Here is a 13,434-nt window from a genome sequence, read left to right as displayed (position 1 = left end):
CTCTCTCTGTCTTTATCTCTCTGCATTCATCTCTCTCTGTCTGTCTGTCTCTCTCTGTCTTCATCTCTCTGTCTTCATCTCTCTGTCTTCATATCTCTGTCTTCATATCTCTGTCTTCATCTCTCTGTCTTCATATCTCTGTCTTCATCTCTCTGTCTTCATCTCTCTGTCTTCATCTCTCTGTCTTCATCTCTCTGTCTTCATCTCTCTGTCTTTATCTCTCTGTCTCTCTCTGTCTTCATCTCTCTCTGCATTTATCTCTCTGCATTTATCTCTCTCTGTCTGTCTCTCTGTCTTCATCTCTCTCTGTCTTCATCTCTCTCTGTCTTCATCTCTCTCTGTCTTCATCTCTCTCTGTCTTCATCTCTCTCTGTCTTCATCTCTCTCTGACTTCATCTCTCTCTGTCTCTCTCTGTCTTTATCTGTCTCTGTCTCTGTCTCTCTCTGTGTGTCTGTCTCGGTCTGTCTATGTCTCTCAGTGTCTCTTGTGTCTGACATAGTTGTGTAGATGCTATCTGTTGGAGTGTGTCCTCTGTGAGCTGACTGTGTGTGTAGCTCTTGAGGCCACAGGAGAGAGATACCTTAATTGTCTTCTGCAGACAGACTGTTGGGCTGTCTTTACCAAAGACTTAAAAATACATTCCCCCCCAAACCCTCAACAACCCTCCAGATACCTCCTTTCAAATGGTCATCTTATATTCTCTATTCAGTGGTCAGTTCAACATCTATTTGAGAATGTTAAGGGGAACATTGGTTTGGTTTTGCTGTAAGGTCAACTGCCTTACTACTTATACGCTGTGTTACTGTCAACGTATGGCAAGTTGATCAGCTTCTTCTCTCTTTCTTTATCTCTCTCTGCCTGTCTGTGTCTCTCTGTCTGTGCCCCTTCCCCAGGTCCAGGACATCTGTTTTAGCCAGGACAGTCGCTGGGTGGTGATCAGCACACTGCGTGGCACCTCCCACGTCTTTCCCATCAACCCCTACGGTGGTGCGCCTTGCGCCCGCACTCACATGTCCCCCCGTGTGGTCAACCGCATGTCCCGCTTCCAGAAGAGTGCAGGGCTGGAGGAGATAGAGAATGAACTGAACAGCAAGCAGGCTGGTGGAGGGAGATGCAGCCCCATCCCTGGGCTCTCCAGCAGTCCCTCGGGGTCCCCACTACACGGTAAGGATAGATGACACACACTTGTGCACACAGATGCACAGGCACCAAGCACAGAACTAATCCTCTTACTATTGCGCAGTACATAAAACCCCACAATACGCAGCATGTGTTATGACATGGCTATAGCTGATATGGTGGGTGTGGCAGCACACAGCTCTTCAGACAGCGGCGGCTCCACTTCCAGTAAGTGACAACAACCGCTGACTGGCTGTCACCTGAGTAGACCTTGTTCTGCTGGGGACTATGACCCGTCTGTTACAGCCTTGGTCCTGTTGGTCAAACACCCCTAAAGCCGCCTGGCTGGCACACACACACACACTATACACACTACCACCAACGCGTGGGCACACACACCCACTCATACACAAACAAACACCCGTTGACATATACTCATCAGCAAGTTCACAGGTAAAAATCACAGTTCAGGGTCGAGGCTGTTTGCAGATCTTCTCAGTTTGCCCTCCCTCCCTCCCTCCCTCTCACTCACTGTCAGGGCATCAGTCATCCATCTCTCTCCCACTCTCTGCAGCCGTGGCGCCCTGACTTCCCCTCTCCCTTCCTAGCCTATTGTTAGCCCCAGACCCCCCCCCCCCCCCCGATTACTCAGTTTGTGTGGCTTCTCTCCCCCAGGCTCTGTATTAATGACCACTGTCAGATCACTTCCCCAACAATTAAAACAATGTCAGCAGGACGTTCAAGCCAGGCCAGAGTGACGTCAAGCCCAGGGAATGTACTGCCGCCGCGGCTTGTCTCGTTCTGGATCTAGAGAAAACGTGGAGAGAAGGAAATGGAAAGGGATGGAGGAGAAAGAGGAAGAGGGAGAAATAAATTATGAACGAGAAGGAGAAAAAAATATGGAGGGAGAGCGAAGGAGTTCAGCTTTTGTAGCGGCAGTGAATGGAGGGAGAGGGGAGCAAGAGACTCATAAATCACACTCCATTTTCAAAGGAGGGCATTAGAGCCACCTGTCAACAATTAGTCTTTTCACTGGTGTGTGTGTGTGTGTGTGTGTGTGTGTGTGTGTGTGTGTGTGTGGGCCCCCAGGGATGGCAGACGGCTATATAAATGTTACAGCGTAAAGAAAGACTAAAATATCACTGTCTGAGGCCATAGGTTTTACGTTTTCAGGACTTTGATATTTACAGCGTATCTGTTCCTTTTTATGGACCTTGGGAGTCTGTGATAAAGTTTGCCAGGAATCTGGGGGCTTGGTTTTGGAGATGTCATTCTCTGCGTGGTGTTGGAGATGGTGTGTGAGTTTGTAGGGGGAGAGTCTAAATCTTCAACTACGACACACACACAGTGGCCATTTTAACATGTAAATCTTGGTGGGGCAAACTCCCCCAACTTTTTTTTATTTTTTTTTACATATACCAGCAAAGCCACTTCTCAACAACACTAAACAATACATTAATTGCACTATAACGGTGACAAACGGTGCCCGCAAACTGTTACGGCCTACATAAAGCTGTCCCAACAGCAGAGCTTTCTTTTCAGAACCATAGAGTGAATCCTTACCACCGCGACACCTGGCTATTCGTGGAGCCTTGTCTGGCAGTGAAACAGTTCATTCAGCCTCAATTACTGCCTTTGAAAAAAACTTAGCTGATATGGCTGACTTGCTTAAACAAATGTGGTTCCTACTGACAATTTAGATGTACAATTTGATTAAGACATTAAAGAGTGAGCTAGGAATGATGTAGTCAATATGACTGTTCAGCACTTTTGAAATGTACAGTGACAGAATTCAGAACATGGTCCGTTCTTACAGTATTCTCCCTGTACACCAAGTCAGAACCGAAGGATAAATAAAGGTGGCATATAAGCACACAGTGAAAGCTCTTACAATATTCAATGATGACATTTCTCTAAAACAGGCTATAGGCTACATGTGCACCACCAAGTCAGAACAGAAGGCTTAAGGAGGGGGAAAGGGACCTAATTATTAGGGTGAAGCACATGGGCTACTAACAGCTTACTACACAACATACACTTAGTATTACTTTCTCAGCTACAGTATACATATCTCCCTGGCAAAATCCATCCTTTATGCAGCAGCATACAATAATTTTTTGGACCTTGTTGTGCTGTTCTTACTTGAACAGGAAGGTGGCGTGGCAGTCCTTCGTGGGCAAATTTTATTATCAAACTTTGTCATCAAAGTCTGGCATTCTCTGGATTTATGGTGCTTTCAAGACAACTGTGAACTCTAGGGGAAAAAAACAAGGTTGAATCATGGTCGTCTTCAGGTCGGAGTTCTAGAAAAAAGCCAGAGTTCCCGACTTGGAATTACTATTTGGATGTTCAAAACGTATTTTCTCCAATCCGAGCTCGTTTCTTTGAGTTCCCAGTTGTCTTGAACTCACTGAAGTCTGAGATTTCCGAGTTCCAGTTGTTTTGAACGCGGCAGAAGCCATGCTGGATTGACATCATGGCCAATGTATTCAATCTTTTCTGGCCCATGCATGGTGTTGAATGTTTATCATTTTAAGCTTGGAAAAGAGTCCCTTAAACACAGATTTGGAACACACACACTCCACTGAAAAGCAGGCTGGTGATTTCTTTGTATTGATTTGTGTAAACCACTGATTCCTTCCGATTTCGAACTTGTTGTGTAATGTTTATATCCAATGACCGATGAGCACCGATATGTTATCTGTAATTTCTCTTCATATGACAAGGATTGAAAAGGATTTACCAGTAGATTGTCGACTTGATCATGATGACTGCTTTCTAGCTAAGATTTTGAAAGTATGATCTTGACATGATCAGTCCAATCAAGGCTACGGTAGATATAACGTGATTTGACGTCATTTTATCTGTGGCCAATGACCTTGAGCCTTCTTGGATGGGCATTTCTAATGTAACTCTATGGCAGCACCCAAGGGGCTTGAATTTGAGCTCTCACTGTAGATTTTGTGGTGACGTAGTGTCCCCATGAGTGACAAAATACTCAGCTAATCACGGGGCAACTAGAGAACATTACCAACCGATACCCTCAGTGTTTTCCTCAGGCTGCCCCACCACCACAGAAAGCACTGAGCTAGGCTGAAATATCATCATTTTGGAGCTGCCTTACTCAAAGTAAAAAAAGATGTATGTGGCTTTATTAACTCAAAGATTTTTTCACATTGTTTTCAAACTAATATGTGACATGTATTAATGCCAAAATAACATGCCAAACAGACAAACAAACAGGTTGGGCTCAAAACAGGTAGGGCTCAGCCCCAACTGCCCTTAGTGACGGGCCGCCACTGGAGTCACACACTCCCTGATGTGTCACGTTGGTTCAGTTAATGTTTCTTATAGGCAGGCAACCCAATTCTGATCTGTTTTTCACTGATCACAATCAGATCACCTCTGGTAAAAAAAGCTGATGTGAAAAGATCTGATGTGATTGGTCAAAAGACCAACTAGTGGAAAAAATATCAGAATTGGACTACCTGTGTACACACAGCCATAGAGGAGGAAAATTGTGTGTCCAGTATGACATTGTTCAACATGTCTTCTTTCGGTAAATTATTGACAGGTTCCTCACCCTGAGAACGGACTATTCTCTAGGTCAGGGATCATCAACTAGATTCAGCCGCAGGCCAATTCTTTCTTGAGCGGATGGTCAGGGGGCCAGAACATATTTTTTAATATTCTTTAGACTCCAAATTGACCGCAAGAAGCCTAAACAGATATAATATTTTACTAAAACATAATAATTTCAAATCTTGATTACATTTGGGTACATTGTCTTGTGTAGGGTGCTGTCTTTTGGATGGGACGTTAAAATTCCATGCCTCTTATTGTAAGAGTAGGGGTGTTCACCCCGGTGTCCTGGCTAAATTCCCAACCTGGCCACATTATGTCATCCCCCTCATTCCTAATTGGCATATATGACTGCTTACCTCTCCATCTGATAACTGATGGGTGGTGAGAGTTGTGTCACAGAAAAAGGTTGCCACGCATCACTGAGATGGGTGCGTCTCATTGATAGTGGATGATGTGAATTTCCCCCTACTATGTAAAGAGCTTTGAGTACTCCAGTTGGTAGAAAAGTGCTATATAAATCCAATAAATTATTATAAACTATTATTCATTATTATTATTTGTATACGATCACATATGTCTCTCTATTATAAGTGGGAATACTTCGGAACAGATTTCCAAAATGTAAATCACTTTGAGCTGTTTCCTGGTGTGTTTACAGTCTTTTATGCCCAACAATAACAATTCAACAAGCAAGCAAAATATACACTGCTCAAAAAAATAAAGGGAACACTAAAATAACACATCCTAGATCTGAATGAATGAAATATTCTTATTAAATATTTTTCTCTTTACATAGTTGAATGTGCTGACAACAAAATCACACAAAAATGATCAATGGAAATCAAATTTATCAACCCATGGAGGTCTGGATTTGGAGTTACACTCAAAATTAAAGTGGAAAACCACACTACAGGCTGATCCAACTTTGATGTAATGTCCTTAAAACAAGTCAAAATGAGGCTCAGTAGTGTGTGTGGCCTCCACGTGCCTGTATGACCTCCCTACAACGCCTGGGCATGCTCCTGATAAGGTGGCGGATGGTCTCCTGAGGGATCTCCTCCCAGGCCTGGACTAAAGCCTCCGCCAACTCCTGGACAGTCTGTGGTGCAACGTGGCATTGCTGGATGGAGCGAGACGTGATGTTCCAGATGTGCTCAATTGGATTCAGGTCTGGGGAACGGGCGGGCCAGTCCATAGCATCAATGCCTTCCTCTTGCAGGAACTGCTGACACACTCCAGCCACATGAGGTCTAGCATTGTCTTGCATTAGGAGGAATCCAGGGCCAGCATATGGTCTTTCAAGGGGTCTGAGGATCTCATCTCGGTACCTAATGGCAGTCAGGCTACCTCTGGCGAGCACATGGAGGGCTGTGCGGCCCCCCAAAGAAATTTCACCCCACCCATGACTGACCCACTGCCAAACCGGTCATGCTGGAGGATGTTGCAGGCAGCAGAACGTTCTCCACGGCGTCTCCAGACTGTCACGTCTGTCACGTGCTCAGTGTGAACCTGCTTTCATCTGTGAAGAGCACAGGGCGCCAGTGGCGAATTTGCCAATCTTGGTGTTCTCTGGCAAATGCCAAACGTCCTGCACGGTGTTGGGCTGTAAGCACAACCCCCACCTGTGGACGTCGGGCCCTCATACCACCCTCATGGAGTCTGTTTCTGAGCGTTTCAGCACATGCACATTTGTGGCCTGCTGGAGGTCACTTTGCAGGGCTCTGGCAGTGCTCCTCCTTGCACAAAGGCGGTGGTAGCAGTCCTGCTGCTGGGTTGTTGCCCTCCTACGGCCTCCTCCACGTCTCCTGATGTACTGGCCTGTCTCCTGGTAGCGCCTCCATGCTCTGGACACTACTCTGACAGACACAGCAAACCTTCTTGCTACAGCTCGCATTGATGTTCCATCCTGGATGAGCTGCACTACCTGAGCCACTTGTGTGGGTTGTAGACTCCGTCTCATGCTACCACTAGAGTGAAAGCACCACCAGCATTCAAAGTGACCAAAACATCAGCCAGGAAGCATAGGAACTGAGAAGTGGTCTGTGGTCCCCACCTGCAGAACCACTCCTTTATTGGGGGTGTCTTGCTAAATGCCTATAATTTCCACCTGTTGTCTATTCCTTTTGCACAACAGCATGTGAAATGTATTGTCAATCAGTGTTGCTTCCTAAGTGGACAGTTTGATTTCACAGAAGTGTGATTGACTTGGAGTTACATTGTGTTGTTTAAGTGTTCCCTTTATTTTTTTGAGCAGTGTATATATTTTTTGCTCAGATAACATGGGGGGACAAATAAAACCACCCAGGGGCCAAATTCGACCCGCCAGTTGGGGAACTCTACTCTCGGTGTTAATGTAGCCCATGTAGACAGACGCTGGTTTGTGTAACATAAAAACAGCACCTCCAGCATAACAGTTGTGAATGGCCGTATGGGATGGCTGTTTAACCTTAGTGGGTCTGTCTGTAGTGTAGTAAAGCAGGGTTGAGATGTTCCATCATGTATCCATTGCTACGTTTTGACCTGACCAGACCCGACTCCATGAACAAGTGATGTGCTTTACGACTTCAAATGCTTTTTCTATTGTCTGCATCCATCATTCATACGGTAGACTTTAGAGCAGCCCTTAGTGACTGGTTGATCACGATCTACTAGTGGTACTCCAAGGCATTCCTAGTCGATCACCAAACATTTCTGTAAAAAAAGACAAAGATAAATCCTGGTGTTCCTATTATTTTAATTAGTTCCATACTTCTTCTTCTATGATAAAATGGCGGTCCACAAACAAATGTTTCGGGTGCATGCCGCCACCTACTGTGCTTTAGTGTCTGGTCGATCACGGTTTACATGATTCATTTTGCGCTCTTTTCATTGATCATCTTTGAGATATTTTTACAACTTGATTGGAGTCCACCTGTTGTAAATTCAATTGATTGGACATGATTTGGAAAGGCACACACCTGTCTATATAAGGTCCCACAGTTAACAGTCCATGTCAGAGAAAAAACCAAGCCATGAGGTTGAAGGAATTGTCCATAGACCTCAGAGACAGGATTGTGTCTGGGGAAGGGTAACAAAATAATGTCTGCGGCATTGAACGTCCCCAAGAACACTGTGGCCTCCATCATTCTTAAATGGAAGAAGTTTGGAATCACCAGGACTCTTCCGAGAGCTGACCGCCCGGCCAAACTGAGCAATCGGGGAGGTATCATGCTGTTGGTATGTTTTTCGGCGGGCAGGTACTGGGAGACGTGTCAGGATTGATGTAAAGATGAACGTAGTAAAGTACAGTGAGATCCTTGATGAAAACCTGCTCCAGAGTGCTCAGGACCTCAAACTGAGGCAAAGGTTCACCTTCCAACAGGACAACGACCCTGTCTTTGAATGTCCCTGTAAGAATGTCCAAACCAGAGCCTCGACTTAAACCCAATCAAGCATAGCTGGAGAGACCTGAAAATAGCTGTGTAGCGACGCACCCCGTCCAACCTGACAGAGCTTGAGAGGATCTGCAGAGAAGAATAGGAAGAACTCCCTAAATACAGGTGTGCCAAGCTTGTAGTCATACCCAAATAGACTGAAGGCTGTAATTGCTGCCAAAGGTGTGTATGAACACTACTCTTCAAAAGTTTTGGGGTCTTGTTTTTGAAAGAAAAGCAAATGTTATGTCTATTAAAATAATATAAAGTTGATAAGAAATAGTGTAGACATTTTTAATGTTGTAAGTGACTATTGTAGCTAGAAACGGCTGATTTTGTATGGAATGTCTACATACAGAGGCCCATTATCAGCAACCATCACTCCTGTGTTCCAATTAATTGCAAAGTCTCTCTGTGCCATGCAAATGAATTGAATCCCCAAAATACATTTCCACTGCATTTCAGCCCTGCCACAAAAGGACCAGCTGACATGTCAGTGATTCTCTCGTTAACACAGGTGTTGACGAGGACAAGGCTGAGGATCACTCTAACATGCTGATTGAGTTCGAATAACAGACTGGAAGCTTCAAAAGGAGGGTGGTGCTTGGAATCATTGTTCTTCCGCTATCAACCATGGTTACCTGCAAGGAAACACTTGCCGTCATCATTGCTTTGCACAAAAAGGGCTTCACAGGCAAGGATATTGCTGCCAGTAAGATTGCACCTAAATCAACCATTTATCGGATCATCAAGAACTTCAAGGAGAGCGGTTCAATTGTTGTGAAGAAGGCTTCAGGGCGCCCAAGAAAGTCCAGCAAGCACCAAGACCGTCTCCTAAAGTTGATTCAGCTGCGGGATCGGGGCACCACCAGTACAGAGCTTGCCTCACTGTGCACGCACAGTGAGGCAAAGACTTTTGGATAATGTCCTGGTGTCAAGAAGGGCAGCAAAGAAGCCACTTCTCTCCAGGAAAACATCACGGACAGACTGATATTCTTCCAAAGGGCACAGGGATTGGACTGCTGAGGACTGGGGCCAAGTCATTTTGTCTGATGAATCCCCTTTCCAATTGTTTGGGGCATCCGGAAAAGGCTTGTCCGGAGAAGACAAGGTGAGCGCTACCATCAGTCCTGTGTCATGCCAACAATAAAGCATCCTGAGTGGGGTTTCTTCTCAGCCAAGGGAGTGGGCTCACTGACAATTTTGCCTAAGAACACAGCCATGAATAAAGAATGGTACCAACACATCCTCCGAGAGCAACTTCTCCCAACCATCCAGGAACTGTTTGGTGACGAACAATGCCTTTTCCAGCATGATGGAGCACCTTGCCATTAGGCAAAAGTGATAACTAAGTGGCTCGGGGAACAAAACATCGATATTTTGGGTCCATGGCAAGGAAACTCCCCAGACCTTAATCCCATTGAGAACTTGTGGTCAATCCTCAAGAGGCGGGTGGACAAACAAAATCCCACAAATTCTGACAAACTCCAAGCATTGATTTATGCAAGAATGGGCTGCCATCAGTCAGGATGGGGCCTAGAAGTTAATTGACAGCATGCCAGTGCGGATTGCAGAGGTCTTGAAAAAAAAGAAGGGTCAACACTGCAAATATTGACTCTGCATCAACTTCATGTAATTGTCAATTAAAGCCTTTGACACTTGCTTGTAATTATACTTCAGTATTCCATAGTAACATCTGACAAAAATATCTAAAGACACTGAGGCAGCAGACTTTGTGAAAATGAATATTTGTGTCATTCTCCAAACTTTTGGCCACGATTGTATAGTGTTGAACAATATCTTAATTTTCTTGGCAATTTCTCGCATGGAATAGCCTTCATTTCTCAGAACAAGAATAGACTGACGAGTTTCAGAAGAATGTTCTTAGTTTCTGGTCATTTTGAGCCTGTAATCATACCCACAAATGTATTTATTTTTTATTTTATTTCACCTTTATTTAACCAGGTAGGCTAGTTGAGAACAAGTTCTCATTTACAACTGCGACCTGGCCAAGATGAAGCATAGCAGTGTGAACAGACAACACAGAGTTACACATGGAGTAAACAATTAACAAGTCAATAACACAGTAGAAAAAAAAGAAAAAAAAAGAGTCTATATACATTGTGTGCAAAAGGCATGAGGAGGTAGGCGAATAATTACAATTTTGCAGATTAACACTGGAGTGATAAATGATCAGATGGTCATGTACAGGTAGAGATACTGGTGTGCAAAAGAGCAGAAAAGTAAATAAATATAAACAGTATGGGGATGAGGTAGGTAAATTGGGTGGGCTATTTACCGATAGACTATGTACAGCTGCAGCGATCGGTTAGCTGCTCAGATAGCAGATGTTTGAAGTTGGTGAGGGAGATAAAAGTCTCCAACTTCAGCGATTTTTGCAATTCGTTCCAGTCACAGGCAGCAGAGAACTGGAACGAAAGGCGGCCAAATGAGGTGTTGGCTTTAGGGATGATCAGTGAGATACACCTCCTGGAGCGCGTGCTACGGGTGAGTGTTGCCATCGTGACCAGTGAACTGAGATAAGGCGGAGCTTTACCTAGCATGGACTTGTAGATGACCTGGAGCCAGTGGGTCTGGCGACGAATATGTAGCGAGGGCCAGCCGACTAGAGCATACAGGTCGCAGTGGTGGGTGGTATAAGGTGCTTTAGTGACAAAACGGATGGCACTGTGATAAACTGCATCCAGTTTGCTGAGTAGAGTATTGGAAGCTATTTTGTAGATGACATCGACGAAGTCGAGGTTCGGTAGGACGGTCAGTTTTACTAGGGTAAGTTTGGCGGCGTGAGTGAAGGAGGCTTTATTGCGGAATAGAAAGCCGACTCTAGATTTGATTTTAGATTGGAGATGTTTGATATGAGTCTGGAAGGAGAGTTTACAGTCTAGCCAGACACCTAGGTACTTATAGATGTCCACATATTCTAGGTCGGAACCATCCAGGGCGGTGATGCTAGTCGGGCGTGCGGGTGCAGGCAGCGAACGGTTGAAAAGCATGCATTTGGTTTTTACTAGCGTTTAAGAGCAGTTGGAGGCCACGGAAGGAGTGTTGTATGGCGTTGAAGCTCGTTTGGAGGTTAGATTGCACAGTGTCCAAGGAAGGGCCGGAAGTATACAGAATGGTGTCGTCTGCGTAGACGTGGATCAGGAAATCGCCCGCAGCAAGAACAACATCATTGATATATACAGAGAAAAGAGTCGGCCCGAGAATTGAACCCTGTGGCACCCCCATAGAGACATCCAGAGGACCGGACTACATGCCCTCCGATTTGACACACTGAACTCTGTCTGCAAAGTAGTTGGTGAACCAGGCAAGGCAGTCATTAGAAAAACCGAGGCTACTGAGTCTGCCGATAAGAATATGGTGATTGACAGAGTCGAAAGCCTTGGCCAGGTCGATGAAGACGGCTGCACAGTACTGTCTTTTATCGATGGCGGTTATGATATCGTTTAGTACCTTGAGTGTGGCTGAGGTGAACCCGTGACCGGCTCGGAAACCAGATTGCACAGAGGAGAAGGTACGGTGGGATTCGAGATGGTCAGTGACCTGTTTGTTGACTTGGCTTTCGAAGACCTTAGATAGGCAGGGCAGGATGGATATAGGTCTGTAACAGTTTGGGTCCAGGGTGTCTCCCCCTTTGAAGAGGGGGATGACTGCGGCAGCTTTCCAATCCTTGGGGATCTCAGACGATATGAAAGAGAGGTTGAACAGGCTGGTAATAGGGGTTGTGACAATGGCGGTGGATAGTTTCAGAAATAGAGGGTCCAGATTGTCGAGCCCAGCTGATTTGTATGGGTCCAGGTTTTGCAGCTCTTTCAGAACATCTGCTATCTGGATTTGGGTAAAGGAGAACCTGGAGAGGCTTGGGCGAGTAGCTGCGGGGGGGGGGGGGGAGCTGTTGGCCGAGGTTGGAGTGGCCAGGAGGAAGGCATGGCCAGCCGTTGAGAAATGCTTGTTGAAGTTTTCGATAATCATGGATTCATCGGTGGTGACCGTGTTACCTAGCCTCAGTGCAGTGGACAGCTGGGAGGAGGTGCTCTTGTTCTCCATGGACTTTACAGTGTCCCAGAACTTTTTGTAGTTAGAGCTACAGGATGCAAATTTCTGCCTGAAGAAGCTGGCCTTGGCTTTCCTGACTGACTGCGTGTATTGGTTCCTGACTTCCCTGAACAGTTGCATATCGCGGGGACTATTCAATGCTATTGCAGTCTGCCACAGGATGTTTTTGTGCTGGTTGAGGGCAGTCAGGTCTGGAGTGAACCAAGGGCTATATCTGTTCTTAGTTCTGCATTTTTTGAACGGAGCATGCTTATCTAAAATGGTGAGGAAGTTACTTTTAAAGAATGACCAGGCATCCTCAACTGACGGGATGAGGTCAATATCCTTCCAGGATACCCGGGCCAGGTCGATTAGAAAGGCCTGCTCACAGAGGTGTTTTAGGGAGCGTTTGACAGTGATGAGGGGTGGTCGTTTGACTGCAGATCCGTAGCGGATGCAGGCAATGAGGCAGTGATCGCTGAGATCCTGGTTGAAGACAGCGGAGGTGTATTTGGAGGGCCAGTTGGTCAGGATGACGTCTATGAGGGTGCCCTTGTTTACAGATTTAGGGTTGTACCTAGTGGGTTCCTTGATGATTTGTGTGAGATTGAGGGCATCTAGCTTAGATTGTAGGACTGCCGGGGTGTTAAGCATATCCCAGTTTAGGTCACCTAAGAGAACAAACTCTGAAGCTTGATGGGGGGTGATCAATTCACAAATGGTGTCCAGGGCACAGCTGGGAGCTGAGGGGGGTCGGTAGCAGGCGGCAACAGTGAGAGACTTATTTCTGGAGAGAGTATTTTTTTAAATTAGTAGTTCGAACTGTTTGGGTATGGACCTGCAAAGTATGACATTACTTTGCAGGCTATCTCTGCAACTCCACCCCTTTGGCAGTTCTATCTTGACGGAAAATGTTATAGTTGGGTATGGAAATCTCAGAATTTTTGGTGGCCTTTCTAAGCCAGGATTCAGACAAGGCAAGGACATCAGGGTTAGCAGAGTGTGCTAAAGCAGTGAGTAAAACAAACTTAGGTAGGAGGCTTCTGATGTTGACATGCATGAAACCAAGGCTTTTTCGATCACAGAAGTCAATGAATGAAGGTGCCTGGGGACATGTGGAGGTAAACCCAGGCCCTGCATCACCCGCGGAACAGAGGAGTAGTATGAGGGTGCGGCTGGCTAAGGCTATCAAAACTGGTCGCCTAGAGCGTTGGGGACAAAGAATATAAGGAGCAGATTTCTGGGCATGGTAGAATATAT

At 45.6% G+C, this 13,434-nt stretch overlaps 1 protein-coding gene across 8 annotated transcripts in view; it reads left to right on the top strand.

Annotated features, from left to right (window-relative positions):
- LOC139385673 (BCAS3 microtubule associated cell migration factor-like) overlaps nt 1–13,434 on the top strand; it is a 342,007-nt gene that overhangs the window by 75,793 nt on the left and 252,780 nt on the right. For all 8 annotated transcript variants that reach the window (XM_071130934.1, XM_071130936.1, XM_071130935.1 and 5 more), the window contains exon 15: nt 895–1,165. In XM_071130934.1, coding sequence (XP_070987035.1) covers nt 895–1,165 — 271 coding nt within the window. The remainder of the gene's footprint in view (nt 1–894; nt 1,166–13,434) is intronic.

Source organism: Oncorhynchus clarkii, chromosome 27 (assembly GCF_045791955.1).
Source record: "Oncorhynchus clarkii lewisi isolate Uvic-CL-2024 chromosome 27, UVic_Ocla_1.0, whole genome shotgun sequence".
In the NCBI taxonomy this organism is placed as follows: domain Eukaryota; kingdom Metazoa; phylum Chordata; class Actinopteri; order Salmoniformes; family Salmonidae; genus Oncorhynchus; species Oncorhynchus clarkii.
This window is presented reverse-complemented; position numbering and strand designations above follow the sequence as displayed.